Raw genomic sequence first — 12,598 nt, 5'->3', positions numbered from 1 at the left:
AGAGCTCTGACTGCTTAGGTCAGACTGTTACATGAGAGATTGTGAAGCTTCGAGCACGTATACACCTCTATAGTTTGGGCTCTCTATAACAGCAATGGAAAATCGATTCACTACTACTAGGGCCACCCTCCATTTCTGCAGTCCAGGAATCCCCAGTTTAGTAGATACTGGGTGAGGGCTGTTGATCCACATTACTTATTTGGCAGGACCTTAGCTGGATCATTCTCAAGTACTCCTCTACAAAAATGAGAGTACTTTCATCAGTTAGCTATTTATCTCACCGGATCACATGATCTATAGCTAGAAAAAAACCTGAATAGATGAGTTCACTGTTGTGGGGAATTTGATAAATGAATGTCTGTTAAAGGCTTACTGCAGCTATAGTAGCATCATTTGACATCTGCCAAACAGAGAAGAGTGGTTCCTCAGCTTACACAGAACCAGTTTTTCAACAAAAATTTATTGAGCACCTGCTATGGTGCCAGGCACTAGGGATATAATGATAAGTAAAAACGGATCCAGGCTGCCCTCATAATGCTTATAGTTTAGTGGAGGAGACAAAATCATCACAGAAGTATATATGTGTGTATATATGTATAATTATAAACTGTGATACGTGTTAAAATGGAAAGACACAGTGATACTCAGGGGAAATCTGCATCACTTTGATGAGAATAAAAGCCTCAGGTACCCATACAGTCCCACCTATATGGATACATAGGTGAGCAGGAACAGGTGTCCTGGAGCCTCCATTCCAGCAGAAGTCCATCCTACAATCTGGGCTTAACCTCCTTATCCTGTCATCCTGGGATAACTTTGATCTAGTCTGATGGAATTTGTACCTCCACCTAGGTTTAGGGAAACCTACCAAGTACGGTCACTCTACAAAAGTCTTTACATCAAAACTGGCAGTGAGGTAGTAGAGGTAACCAAGCTTTAGGATCTGATTAGACTGAGGCTTGATGGAACCCTAAGAAGTTACCAATCTCGTCCTATTTCTTGCCTCAATCTTCCTATATGGTTGTTTGAAATCCTGACAAAGCATCATGTTCCCCGGTTCCCACTTTCCAAAAGCCAGCCCTAGTTGATGCTTTAAACATGTGCACACAAAAGCATCATTGTTCATAGCCCAGGAAGAGACTCGGGAGGCGACTTACCAAAATCAGCCAGTTTGAGCTCTCCCAGGTGACTGATGAGTAAGTTCTGAGGTTTCAGGTCCCTGTGGAGAACGTGTTGGTGGTGGAGGTACGCCAGGCCCCGCAAAAGTTGAAACATGAAAAGCTGGAAGGAATGAACACCTTATCTAAGCAGATTTGAGCCACTATGTGTTGATTTCTCCTCTAAATCAAAAACAGTCTTCTGAAAGAATATAGTTAAAAGGGTCTCTTGAGAGACCAAAAAAAATGAAGATTTTGCATTCGAACAGGAAAAAAAGGACAAGGAAAGTCAAGTAAGTAGACCATGTCCTAAACAAAGGGATTCTGGTTTTTCCTGACATCTCATTTCTTTGATACTGAAGGAATTACCCTTCCTTAAAAATCTAAAGCGAAACTTTGAAGTTTCCGTTGGAACACTAGTTATTGATTTAGATGTGAAAGATTTAATTTTTTTCCCACTGATGAACTTGGCATGTAAGATCAAAGTTGACCTGGAAATGATATTCTAACATTTACAACTGCTTAAGTTTTCCAGGCTCTCTGATATAAAACCCTTTTAAAAACAGAACACAGGGAGACCAGACTGGGAAATATATCCTTAGATGGTATTAGGAAATAAAGGAACCATTATCTTTTTAAATGAATTTTTAAAGTATTAAGTTCAAAGTGAAAACAAGGGAAATATACAGTAGAGATTCAGAGGGAAAAGATACCAAAATGAAGTAGACCAAAAAAAAAAAATCAAAAGAGAATAAGGAATAAATAGTATAGAGAAGAAAAAAGGGGGTGTGGGGGGGAAACAAAATGAAAAATACATTCTAGGCCTAAATTTTAAAATGTTGCTTGTGGTTACAAGGCACAGAAATGAAAGACATTGTTAGGTTCCCATCAAAACACAAGCTTAAGGAAAAAAAAAATAAGAATGCTAGTATTCCAAGTGTCTTTTGCTATTTTCCAGTGCCACTGGCAACTGAGAATTCAAACACCAACGTTAGTGTTTACAAAGACCTATGCCAACTGAGAACACGTTCTGGCAGTTTTGAAAAGAAAAGGCCAGCCCCAGTATTCCTGGGACACGGGCAAAATAGTAGATGCAGAGCCATGTGGATAAATCCACTTTTTTCATCACATCTTGGAAACTAGGAACTTCAGAGATGCTTGAACCTGCAATGACCTAGCAATGACTTGGACACATTGGAATCAAGTTGATGGGTGCCATGGTCTGACCAAAGCAGGATCCTGGGGAGTTTACCTCCCACTGCACAGCTGTGGCTGCATGGGCTCCATGCTGTTCCCATATCAGGGTCCCCAAGCCGTTTAAGAATGTTAACATTTTCTTGAGGCTCCTACTTCAAATGTTCGCTGGTTCTATGAGTCTTTCTCATCCCAATTCTTTCTCTTGCTGGTGCTTCAAACACACACACTGTATTATTCATCTTACCATTTATCACATCACTCAGCTGCCAAAGCACAAAAGTCCCATAACAACATTTCAACCCTCCGATCGGTTATAAACATAAATGTTCGTGGAAAAGACAATATAAAGGACCAACTTAAATTCCAGGTAAAAGATAAGATGCCATAGTAGGTGCTTAAAAATATGTTTTTCAACGTGATAGTAGTAAGGAAAGAGGGAGATGAAGACAGATGAAGACAGGTGAGAGACAGAAGACAGAGAGATGGTGACCAGCAAGGAACAGAGACAGAGGGAAGGGGGGGAAAAGAACATGTACTGAATACCCAGTATTTTGGAATCCTCAAAACAACCCTGTGAGGAAGATAGGCTCGTCCTCGATTTATATATAAGAAAAGTAGGGCTCAGGGAAACATTCAAAACACGTCTAAAAAGAGTCAGGGCCAGGTCTCAAATTCAGACCTACCTGACACCATGACGCCATCCTGAGAAACCAGAGAAAAGTTAGAAAATTAAAACCCGACAGGGAAGGAGAGAATTGGCTAGCTGAGTCAGAGACAGAGCTTCACAGTGGGCCAGGCTGAAACCCCTTTCACGGCCCAAGCATAGACCATCTCACTGATGAGTCACACGCCCGCCGCTCACCTTCTTGCTCTTTAGCTCCTTTCCTCCCTGGCTCCGCATGTCTACAAGCATTTGTAAATGGCAAAACACTGCAGTCTTAAGGTATGGGATTTCATAGCCACGCTTGTCAAAACTGCAGTGTGTGCTGAGTGACCTCACCACCCACTTACTCTTTAATCCCTTACAGCCTGTATTCCTCCTTTCCCACTGCCAAAACTTCACCAGTAATACGACCCAATCTGATGGTGTTTTCTCAGTCACCATCCAGATTGTGACTCTTTCCAGAGGGGTTTCCCATAGCCCAGGGGTTAGTCCTCTTTCCAACACAATGAGGCTCTTGGGAACAAAATAATTCCATTGGGCTAGTACCATCTGGGCTAGGAGTCCCGCAAAAACACAATCAGATCACTCAGCCAACTCTTCCAGGGAAGCCTGAGTCCTTCCACTCACGAGGGAATTCCTGGGATTTGTTCTATTAGAAATCTGACACAGGCTAATCTCACTATGATTCCCATCCTGTCTTCTGTGGTCACTAAAAATATAAGCCTCTCTGACTATTCCTTTTTCTTCCCTAAAGCTCATCTCCATACCGCTCTCTGCTTCCTCTCATTTAACCCAGCATCCATCGTCCCTCTCTCCCCCAAATCTTTTCATTGTTCACTTTTCACTCCTCAATCCTGGTTTTAAAATTTCCTAAAACCCACCCTCTGATGAATTTCCTTCTGTCTCCTTTGGCTTAAATTAGACCTTGAGTTCACTGCTTCCCTACAGCATCCTCAAGTGGATGTTAGTTCTTCTACAACTTGCTCATACCTTTGATTACTGCGAGGTGGGGTACTGGGTGACTTTCCAATACCACTTCAAAACCATTGCTTCTCCACCCTCAAGTAAAAACCCTCGTTGTTTGGACTTTCATGCCATTGAGCCACATCTTCCTCTATCTCTCTTCTCACTGTCATCCACATGACTCCCTACCATTCTCCATCATTCACTCAAGACTTGGGCACCCGGATCCCAGCTGTTGCTTCCCTAACATCAGTGCCCATGTGAACATGTCCAGTCACCCTCCACACTCCGACGGTCTGCTTCTCCAACACACTTCAGCCCCTCACTCTCCACGGTCACACACTGGGCCTTGCCATCATATGGAATTGTTTTCCCTCTGAAATGTGAAATTCATCCCCCTACAAAATGGCTTCTGCTACGATCACTTTATTCATAATGTTTTTACTGTGGTCACCAATGTCTTTTGCTACGAAAATCCAATGGATACCTTTCACTCCTTCTCTTTGCAGCATCTGGCTTTGTTGACCATCTTCCTTCCTGAAGCTCTCTCCCCACTTTGGTAACACAATCTCTTAATTTTTCTCCTACTTCTCTGACTGTTCTTTTTATAGGTTCCACTTTCTCTACTGATGTCTAATATATTCATATTCCTTAGGGTTCCATCCTTGACCTTCTATTATCACCTTACATGCTCCCTTAGCCATCTTATCCACTAACCTTGCTTCAATTAACAACTGTATTCTGATTATTTAAAAGTCTTCAGCTCCACCTCAGATCTCTTTCTTGAACTGTTAGACCCCTATAGTCTGAAGTTCACCTGGACATCCCATAATCACCTCAAGCTCAGTATGCCAAAACTTAACTCACTATATCCCTCCAAAATTTATTCTCCCATTTCTCTGTTTCAGTGAATGGCACTATCATCCATCTAATTACTTAAAGTTAGAAAAAGGATTGCTGATTCTTCCATCTCCCATTCATTCTGGCTAAGTAATTAATTGCACATATATCCAGTTTCCTCCACCATCAATTCACATCTGCACCACTGTTGTCCTCATTAGCCTCACTGTCACAGTTGGAACCCTAATGGACACCAGCATTTAGAGAATGACTGGAGGAAATGAGAGTATGGGGTGGGAGTAGAGAAAAAAAAAAAACAAGGGGAGAGTGAGGTCAGGGGACTATAACATTCCAAAAAAATCCGTATTGCTCACCTTCCAATCTATTCACCACAGTGTCATCAGAGTGAGCTCTACAAAAAGGAAATCTGAATTTATCACCTCCTATTAAAATGATTGAATGGCTCCTCATATGGAATAGCATGACATAGCTGGGCCCTTCATGCTCTGGCTCCTACTTACCTTTCAAGTCTCAGCTCTAACCACCCTCAACTCTGTTCATTCTAATCCAGCCTTAACTCTTGAGTTATCTTCAGTTCTTGGAATATACCATACCCTCCCTGGCATCCCAGCATTTTCACTGCTGCCTCTACTGTGGGGAACTCATCCCTAGCCCTATCTGCTTTGATTGGATAACTTCTTCCTTTGTGCTTCCATATACCCCTAATAAATTCCTCTATTTATTAGTGTATCCCTCACAAACCCACAAAGTCCTTGCTATCAAATATGATTTTCAACTTTGTGACACTCTCAACCATGCCCTCCTTGAAACTGTCTCTTGCCTTGACCTCCATAAAAATGCATTTTTCTGGATCTTCTATATTCCTAAAAGCTGCTTCCCTCTGCCCCTTGCTGTCCTGTTCCTCTTCTCACCCCCAAAAGCAAAAGTTCTACCATCAGTTCTTTTCTCTTTGTGTTTGCTCTTTTGACTATCCACTCTCTCGTCTTTAACTACAAACTCCATGCATCAATTACCCTCAAACCTACATCTCTAGCATACACCTTCCTCCTGAGAACCAATCTCCTCTTCAGTTGCCTGCTGCTCATTTCCTTTGGCTATCCCACCTCAACGAGAAGCTCATCATGTCTAAAACAGGACTCTTCTGCCTTCTCTCTAAGTCGACTTCTTTCATTTCTGTTAATAGAGCTATAATTCTCCAGGTAAATCATACCCCAAATCAGTCATGTTTGACCTCATCCTTTCCCTCCACAAGCCCAGTTAGTCACCATGTCTTGGCTGAACTCTTGTTTTTGTTTTTCACATTCCTTTCTATTTGTACCTTCACTATCGCAATTTATCACTTCTTACCTAGAAATTTGTTACTCAGAGTTTGGTCCTCAGACAGCAGCATCTGTATCACCTTGGAGTATGCTAGAAATGCAAAGCTCAGGCTTCACCCTAGACTAACTGAATCAGATCCCCAGGTCATTCATCTGCTCACTGAAGCTTGAGAAGCACTAGGCTAGCCCACATCAATAAACTCTTAACTGGAATCCCTGACTCCAGTCTCCTCTCTTTAATCTATCCCACAGACCACAATTACATAAATTTCCTTCTGATCGTGTCATTCTTTTTCAATCAAACCCCTTTAATGACTCTACTGTCTAAGGAATAAAGTCCACATCTTAGAAAGTAAGGCTCTCAGCCACCTACCCAATCTATTTCTCTGGACTAATATACTCCATTTCACTAAGTTAGTCTCTATTTCAGGCCAACAGGACCAGAGACGCAGTATGGCACTGGTAGAAAAGAATCTTAACCAAGAATCCTTTTTAGCAATGGCAAAAGCTGGTTCTACAATTTCAGGCAAAACATTTGTCCTTTCAAACCTTGGATTCTAATTCTGCAGAAAAAGAAAGTTAGACCAACCCAGTGTTTTTAAGGCTTTTTTTTTTTATTGCATCCCCCAGTAAGAAATATATATGTTTCCAGTTTTCACATTCATACATAGATAGAAGCACAACTTCAAATGGAAAAAAAGTTGCACAAAATCATACTTATTCTTACTAAATGTAATATACTATAATATTTTCTATTCTTTTCTTATCCATTCCATTTCATTTTTTTAAATGCTGATTGCTAATCACCAACTGAGTTCACAGCCCACTAGTGGGTCAGAGCCTGAAGAGTGAAAAACACTGTGGTCCCTTCAACACTAACAGTCTATGGCTCTGGGGTCCTCTTCCTTGAATGCATCCTCTACTTCCCTGCTCTGTACCTTTGCTGAAAACATTCCTTCTTCCTCTAACATCTTCCCCTATTCCAGCCTCTTGAAATGCAGTTCAGCTTTAAAGGTCTGGCTTATTAAAACCTCTTAAAATGAGAAGATATCTTTTACTTCTTTGCATGTCTACAACATTAGGTCTTATTTCTTACTTGGTGTTATTCACAAATGTCCTGTAATAGTATTGGTGTGTATGTCTTATCTCCTGTTTTTGGCTCTATGTCCCTTGAGGAATCATGTTTTCTATGTCTTTCTATTTTGCTAAGCACTTAGCACAGTGCTTGGAATAAGAGTCACTCAACCCTGAAAATGTTCTATCTTTCTCACAGTTACTCTTCCTACAACTGTTCTTCTATTTAATCAAACCTCTAGTCCCTTGACTCTTCTGCCCTCTCCCTAGCTATCAGCAACCTGCCTATCTTCACTTCCTTCCCTCAGATTGGACTCAGTTTAGAAGCCTCTGACCATCCCTTTAACCTCTGTCTTGACAATCGCCAAATATCTTGCCCACTTGTCTTTTCCTCTCACATGTCTGGCAAAGCCCCAGTTCTCAATCAATCCAACTATCTACTTTCTCTGCTCCTCTATTTGAACTGCTAAGCACTGCCAGAGAGAGAGAAAGAAAGAAAGAAAGAAAGAAAGAAAGAAAGAAAGAAAGAAAGAAAGAAAGAGGGAGGGAGGGAGAGAGAGAGAAAGAAAGAAGGAAGGAAAGAAAGAAAGAAAGAAAACAAAGAAAGATATCTCATGATCATGCAAATAATTTAATGGGTTTCATCCTCACCAGCGTCCTTAACACACTACTAGACATTCCTTCTTGGTTTCCCTAGTTAGTTTTCTATTTCATTTTCCTCTAACTATTTTAAAATGTTTTCACTCTTTTCAAACCCCTGTCTTCAAACCTTCCTTTCCCCCTTGCCTCCACGACTGGATTAGGTCCCCTTACTATGAGTCCTCATAGTATTCCTAGTTAACATGGTCATAGCCCTTATAACTTTGCTTCTCACTACCTACTTAAGTTCATATATCCTACTGGGCTTTAGCTCATTGAAAATAAGAAACACAACTTATTCATTATTGAAACCTCAGGATTTAACATGGCACTAAGTAGTCAATAAATATTTCTTGAATGAATGAATTAATAAACACATAAATATTAGTTAAATGAAAGAGTACATCATATACAAATCTCATATGGTTATGTTAAGGGCCAATCAATTAATTGATGCCAATAAAACCTTAGGGAATGAAAAGTATGAAATACAAATGCTTTCTAAAATTTATAACAGATGTAGAATTACAGCTAGTTAAGAGTTTATTATTATTTCTATTCCAATGACTGGAAAAATGGAAGTTGGTCCCACGTGTAATCGGATCTGATAGAACAGGCAAAAGGATAACTGATAAAGATCCAACAAAGGTACTTTGTTTGCTAGTTGTAGTGGGGAACTATAGGTACAACACAAACTTTATCACAGACCACAGTAGTCTGCTATGAAGAAAGTATTTATTTTATGATGGCCTAACTTCACATTTTTTCTTGTAATGCAATTCTTTTTCATTGGTTTATACTTCTAAAGACATATTTGCATGATGACAATGACTGACAGGGTTAGGCTGCCCAGAAAACAGCCAGACATTGCTCCATATCTTGAGGCAAATCTTTTTTGTTTTTTTTTTTTTTACTTTCTCCTAAAATATCAGTGATATCCATCTTCTTATTAGTAACATGGAACTTCAGTTTGTGATGGCAGTCTGTTTCAAGATTCTTCTGCTGTGGGCAAGCCAGAGGAGAGTCCCGACCCTCAAAGTACTCACCCTGACATTGTGAGGATGAAGCCCTCCTGGATGCTGAGACATATACTGAGCCAGGTCTGTGTGCTACACAAAATGGTGGAGAGAGTGACATTAGCAGTGCTCGGTCAGTGTCACAAAGCAGACCACAGACTTGACTCTCAAAGGTATTACAAAGTTCAGAATTTTTGAGAATAAGGTGCAAAAGGTACACAACCAGGTTTTCTGAGACACCACTGTTAAAGTCAAACACAGTGTGCCTTCCTAACTGGCTGCTCTTAGAAGGAAGCCTGTTTCTCGGCACAAGAGAGGCTCATTTTAAATGACTTCCCCTGAACACAATGACATGGGGATTTTGTACTCTTCAGTGTCCTTGGAGGCAAGTCAGGTACACATACCTTATGATTCCTTTCTGCTAATATTTGAACAGTTTTTTCTTTCAGAAATACAAAATGAGGTATTCTTTAGTAAACTTGTATACAATTTTTTAAAACCTTGTGGTTTATGTCTTTATTGTTGATGAAAAAATGTTGGGTTCTGCTCGGATAGTGAATAAAATAGATTAAAAAAATAAGTGCAAAAGTTTTATTTAGGAGGCAAACTCAAAGTGTTTATTATTGCTGGTGAGGGGGGGAAAAGGCAGCAAATATAGCAGGTAAAGGAGCAGGACTAAAGAATGAGCATAAGAACAACAGGCTCCACTAATCACAATAATGAAAAGTTCCATGACACTTTCCACATTGTAATGAAAGTTTTATCATGCCACAAAATATTAACAGATTCATTATACAAGCACCAGGATTTTCCCTTATGCTTTATAAAATGCTGGGGCAACTCACCATGTATTCAAAAACGAATGTCAGTGTCTCTTTGGTGTGGATAATGTCATGGAGCAGCACAATATTGGCATGTTTCAAACCCTTCAGCAGAGAAGCTAGAAAAATTAAACAAAATTTTAATTCAATCATTGATCATGAAAGTACTGCTTTAAAAATATCAAGCAGTATTTATTTTTTAAACATTTCAAATCAACCATTCTGGTTTTTTAATGTTGGAAAAAAATCTCTTGTTGTGAAATAATATTTAAAGCTATAAAACAATCTTCATTATTTATTAAATGGTGAATCATTGCATTTACATAACTTATTTTTCTTACAGGCTAAAGCAGTTGCAAAAAATATGTTTCCATTTACCCAATCAATTTCATCAAAGCACTCAGAGCGCTTTGCAAATGCCTTCCTCTGGGAAGCTTATCATCTCTGCTTCAGAGCTACAGGAGAGGAAGCCTGGAGAGATAAAGGCCATTGGAGGAGCAGGAAAAGGAGTGCTGTGCCTTCTAGAGCAGGACTTTGCAACATGTGACCATTCTCTAAAATTCAAAGTCCCACAGGGGTTCAGCAGGGCCTGTAGATAAGACTGATGGAAGGCAGGGATAAGAACATGGGATGAAGGATTGCTGAATCATAATATAGAGAGTGGATGGGATTTCTTAATGGGAGAATTGAAAACTTGTGGAAAGGAGGAAATTCACACTTAAAAAGAGGAGAGGGCCAAACTTGGGGAGCCCGGATGAGTGGCAAGGGGTTAGGACTGTCTCTGCATCTTCGATAACAGGTTATTATTAGGTCACTAAAGGCAGCTCTAAAGGGGAGAAGTCACCACAAAAGGCCAGTGAGTGGCTGGGAGAGGGTTTGAAAGGTTGACTCTGGGGGCTCCAGAGACAGGAAGACCTTCAGGAGGGTGGAGACCAGGAAAGGCACAATAAGGAGATGGTGAGTCTAAGCTCAGGGCATCCCTGCATGAAGAAATGATGTCTTTAAGACTTAAAGGAAAGGAAAAATGAAGTGTAAAAACTCAAATCAATGTTCTGCAGGGTCTGCCTGCATATCATGAATCTCTTCCACCTACTCTCTCCCAGAATTCCATAAGATTAAAAACAGACTAACTCAAATACTCAAATTTTTACAATTACTTCCTTCAGGAATCTTATCCTGTTGTAATCATCCTGTTGTTTTATGTCCTGGCAGCCATTCTCCTTTCTAGTGGGGACACCTCTATTTTACTCTGGGGAACCAACCCTCTCCCTACTCAGCCCATGCTATTCTGATGGGGCTGATACCACCCCTACCTAAGATTGGGCATGTGACCTAGGTCTGGCCAATCAGAGCACAACATCCCCCCAGCCACAGTGATTGGCACAAAATCCAAGTCTTAAGAGAGCTTTAACTTTGCTTGTGCCATTAGGAAAGACATGCTTTCTTTTCCACTGTAAGGGCTGAGTTTGTAGGATTTAACCGGGAGCTGCTGTGGCCAGATTACCAATGCCTGGGACTAAACCTAAGGCAGAGAAAAACAGTGTTGGGTGATGGACAGATTCCTGGTGACATCCTTTGCACCCTGCAAGACTGTAGTTATCAGATCTGTGAGCCAGTGAATTTCCTTCTTTACCTCGGTTTGAGCTGGGAACCTTACCATCATAGGAGCCCTACTGTACCTGCTAACCCTACTCTGCTTGAATGACTAATGTTCTAACTTATAGTTTTTCCCCCCTGAATTCTTATGAGCTAAATTTATTATTTCACTTTCACAAGTACATTGCTTTGTAAACGTAGTAATTTGTCTCACAGGCATCTGTTTACTGTCCCTAGTCCCAGACCAAAGACTACGTGGAAATGGAGCAACTTTCCCTCTCTTTCGGATGCTGCCACATTACCTAGTACAACGTTCAGCCAAGAGTAAGCACTTAATGTTTTCAAATATATTTACTGGGTGTCTTAACAGAGAACTGACTGTAGAGCCACCGGCCTAATGTGAATCCTGGCCTTGTCACTTTCTACCCGAGAGAGCTCAGGAAAGAATCCCAACCCAAGTCTCCATTCACTCCCTGTGAAAAGGAGATAATGCCTTTCCTGACCTGATTTCACAGGGTTGACATGTGGATGGAATCAGATCCCATGCATAAATATAAAGCGTCACCCCTGTTGCAAATTAGAATATCCCAGCCATCAGCTTCTAAGCCTCCCTATCAATTTGAACCTCACTAAACCTCCATTCCCAGATTAACATCTTAAAATTTTGTTTATGTCATGTTTCTGCTAGAGTTTTCAACACCATCCATACTTACAACACTGACTTCGGACAGTTGGTTGAGAATGCTTATATTTTTATTTATAAATTATGTTCATGAACTTCTCTCTCTCTTTCTTTCTCTCTCTCCCCCTCCTGCCCTCCCTCTCTTTCATCTCTCTTTCTCTACACACACACATACACACACACTACAAAGCACATACCAAATTAGATTTTTGTTTGTTTGTTTTTGTGGTACGCGGGCCTCTCACTGTTGTGGCCTCTCCCATTGCAGAGCACAGGCTCCGGACGCACAGGCTCAGCGGCCATGGCTCACGGGCCCAGCCGCTCCGCAGCATGTGGGATCCTCCCGGACCGGGGAACGAACCCGTGTCCCCTGAATCGGCAGGTGGACTCTCAACCACTGCGCCACCAGGGAAGCCCCCAAATTAGATTTTAAAAGGATATGATAAAGCTGAAATGGCTAAGAATATTATTGACATTTTAATTTTATTTTAATACAATTTTAGTCTTGCTTAAATATGATATTACTAAAACTCCTGATGCTTATTTTTAACCATGATGGTATGTTTTGTTAATCACAATGACCTCACACTGTCATTTGGTAAAAAGCTC

At 40.7% G+C, this 12,598-nt stretch overlaps 1 protein-coding gene across 4 annotated transcripts in view; it reads right to left on the bottom strand.

Moving 5' to 3' along the window:
* The window catches only part of CDK15 (cyclin dependent kinase 15), a gene marked incomplete at both ends in the record, with an annotated part of 86,485 nt that overhangs the window by 52,833 nt on the left and 21,054 nt on the right, over positions 1-12,598 (bottom strand). For all 4 annotated transcript variants that reach the window (XM_081242541.1, XM_081242542.1, XM_081242543.1 and 1 more), the window contains 3 exons: positions 1,158-1,281; positions 8,921-8,983; positions 9,736-9,830. In XM_081242541.1, coding sequence (XP_081098667.1) covers positions 1,158-1,281; positions 8,921-8,983; positions 9,736-9,830 — 282 coding nt within the window. The remainder of the gene's footprint in view (positions 1-1,157; positions 1,282-8,920; positions 8,984-9,735; positions 9,831-12,598) is intronic.

The sequence above is a fragment of the Mesoplodon bidens genome, assembly GCF_964165515.1.
Source record: "Mesoplodon bidens genome assembly, chromosome: 8".
In the NCBI taxonomy this organism is placed as follows: domain Eukaryota; kingdom Metazoa; phylum Chordata; class Mammalia; order Artiodactyla; family Ziphiidae; genus Mesoplodon; species Mesoplodon bidens.
This window is presented reverse-complemented; position numbering and strand designations above follow the sequence as displayed.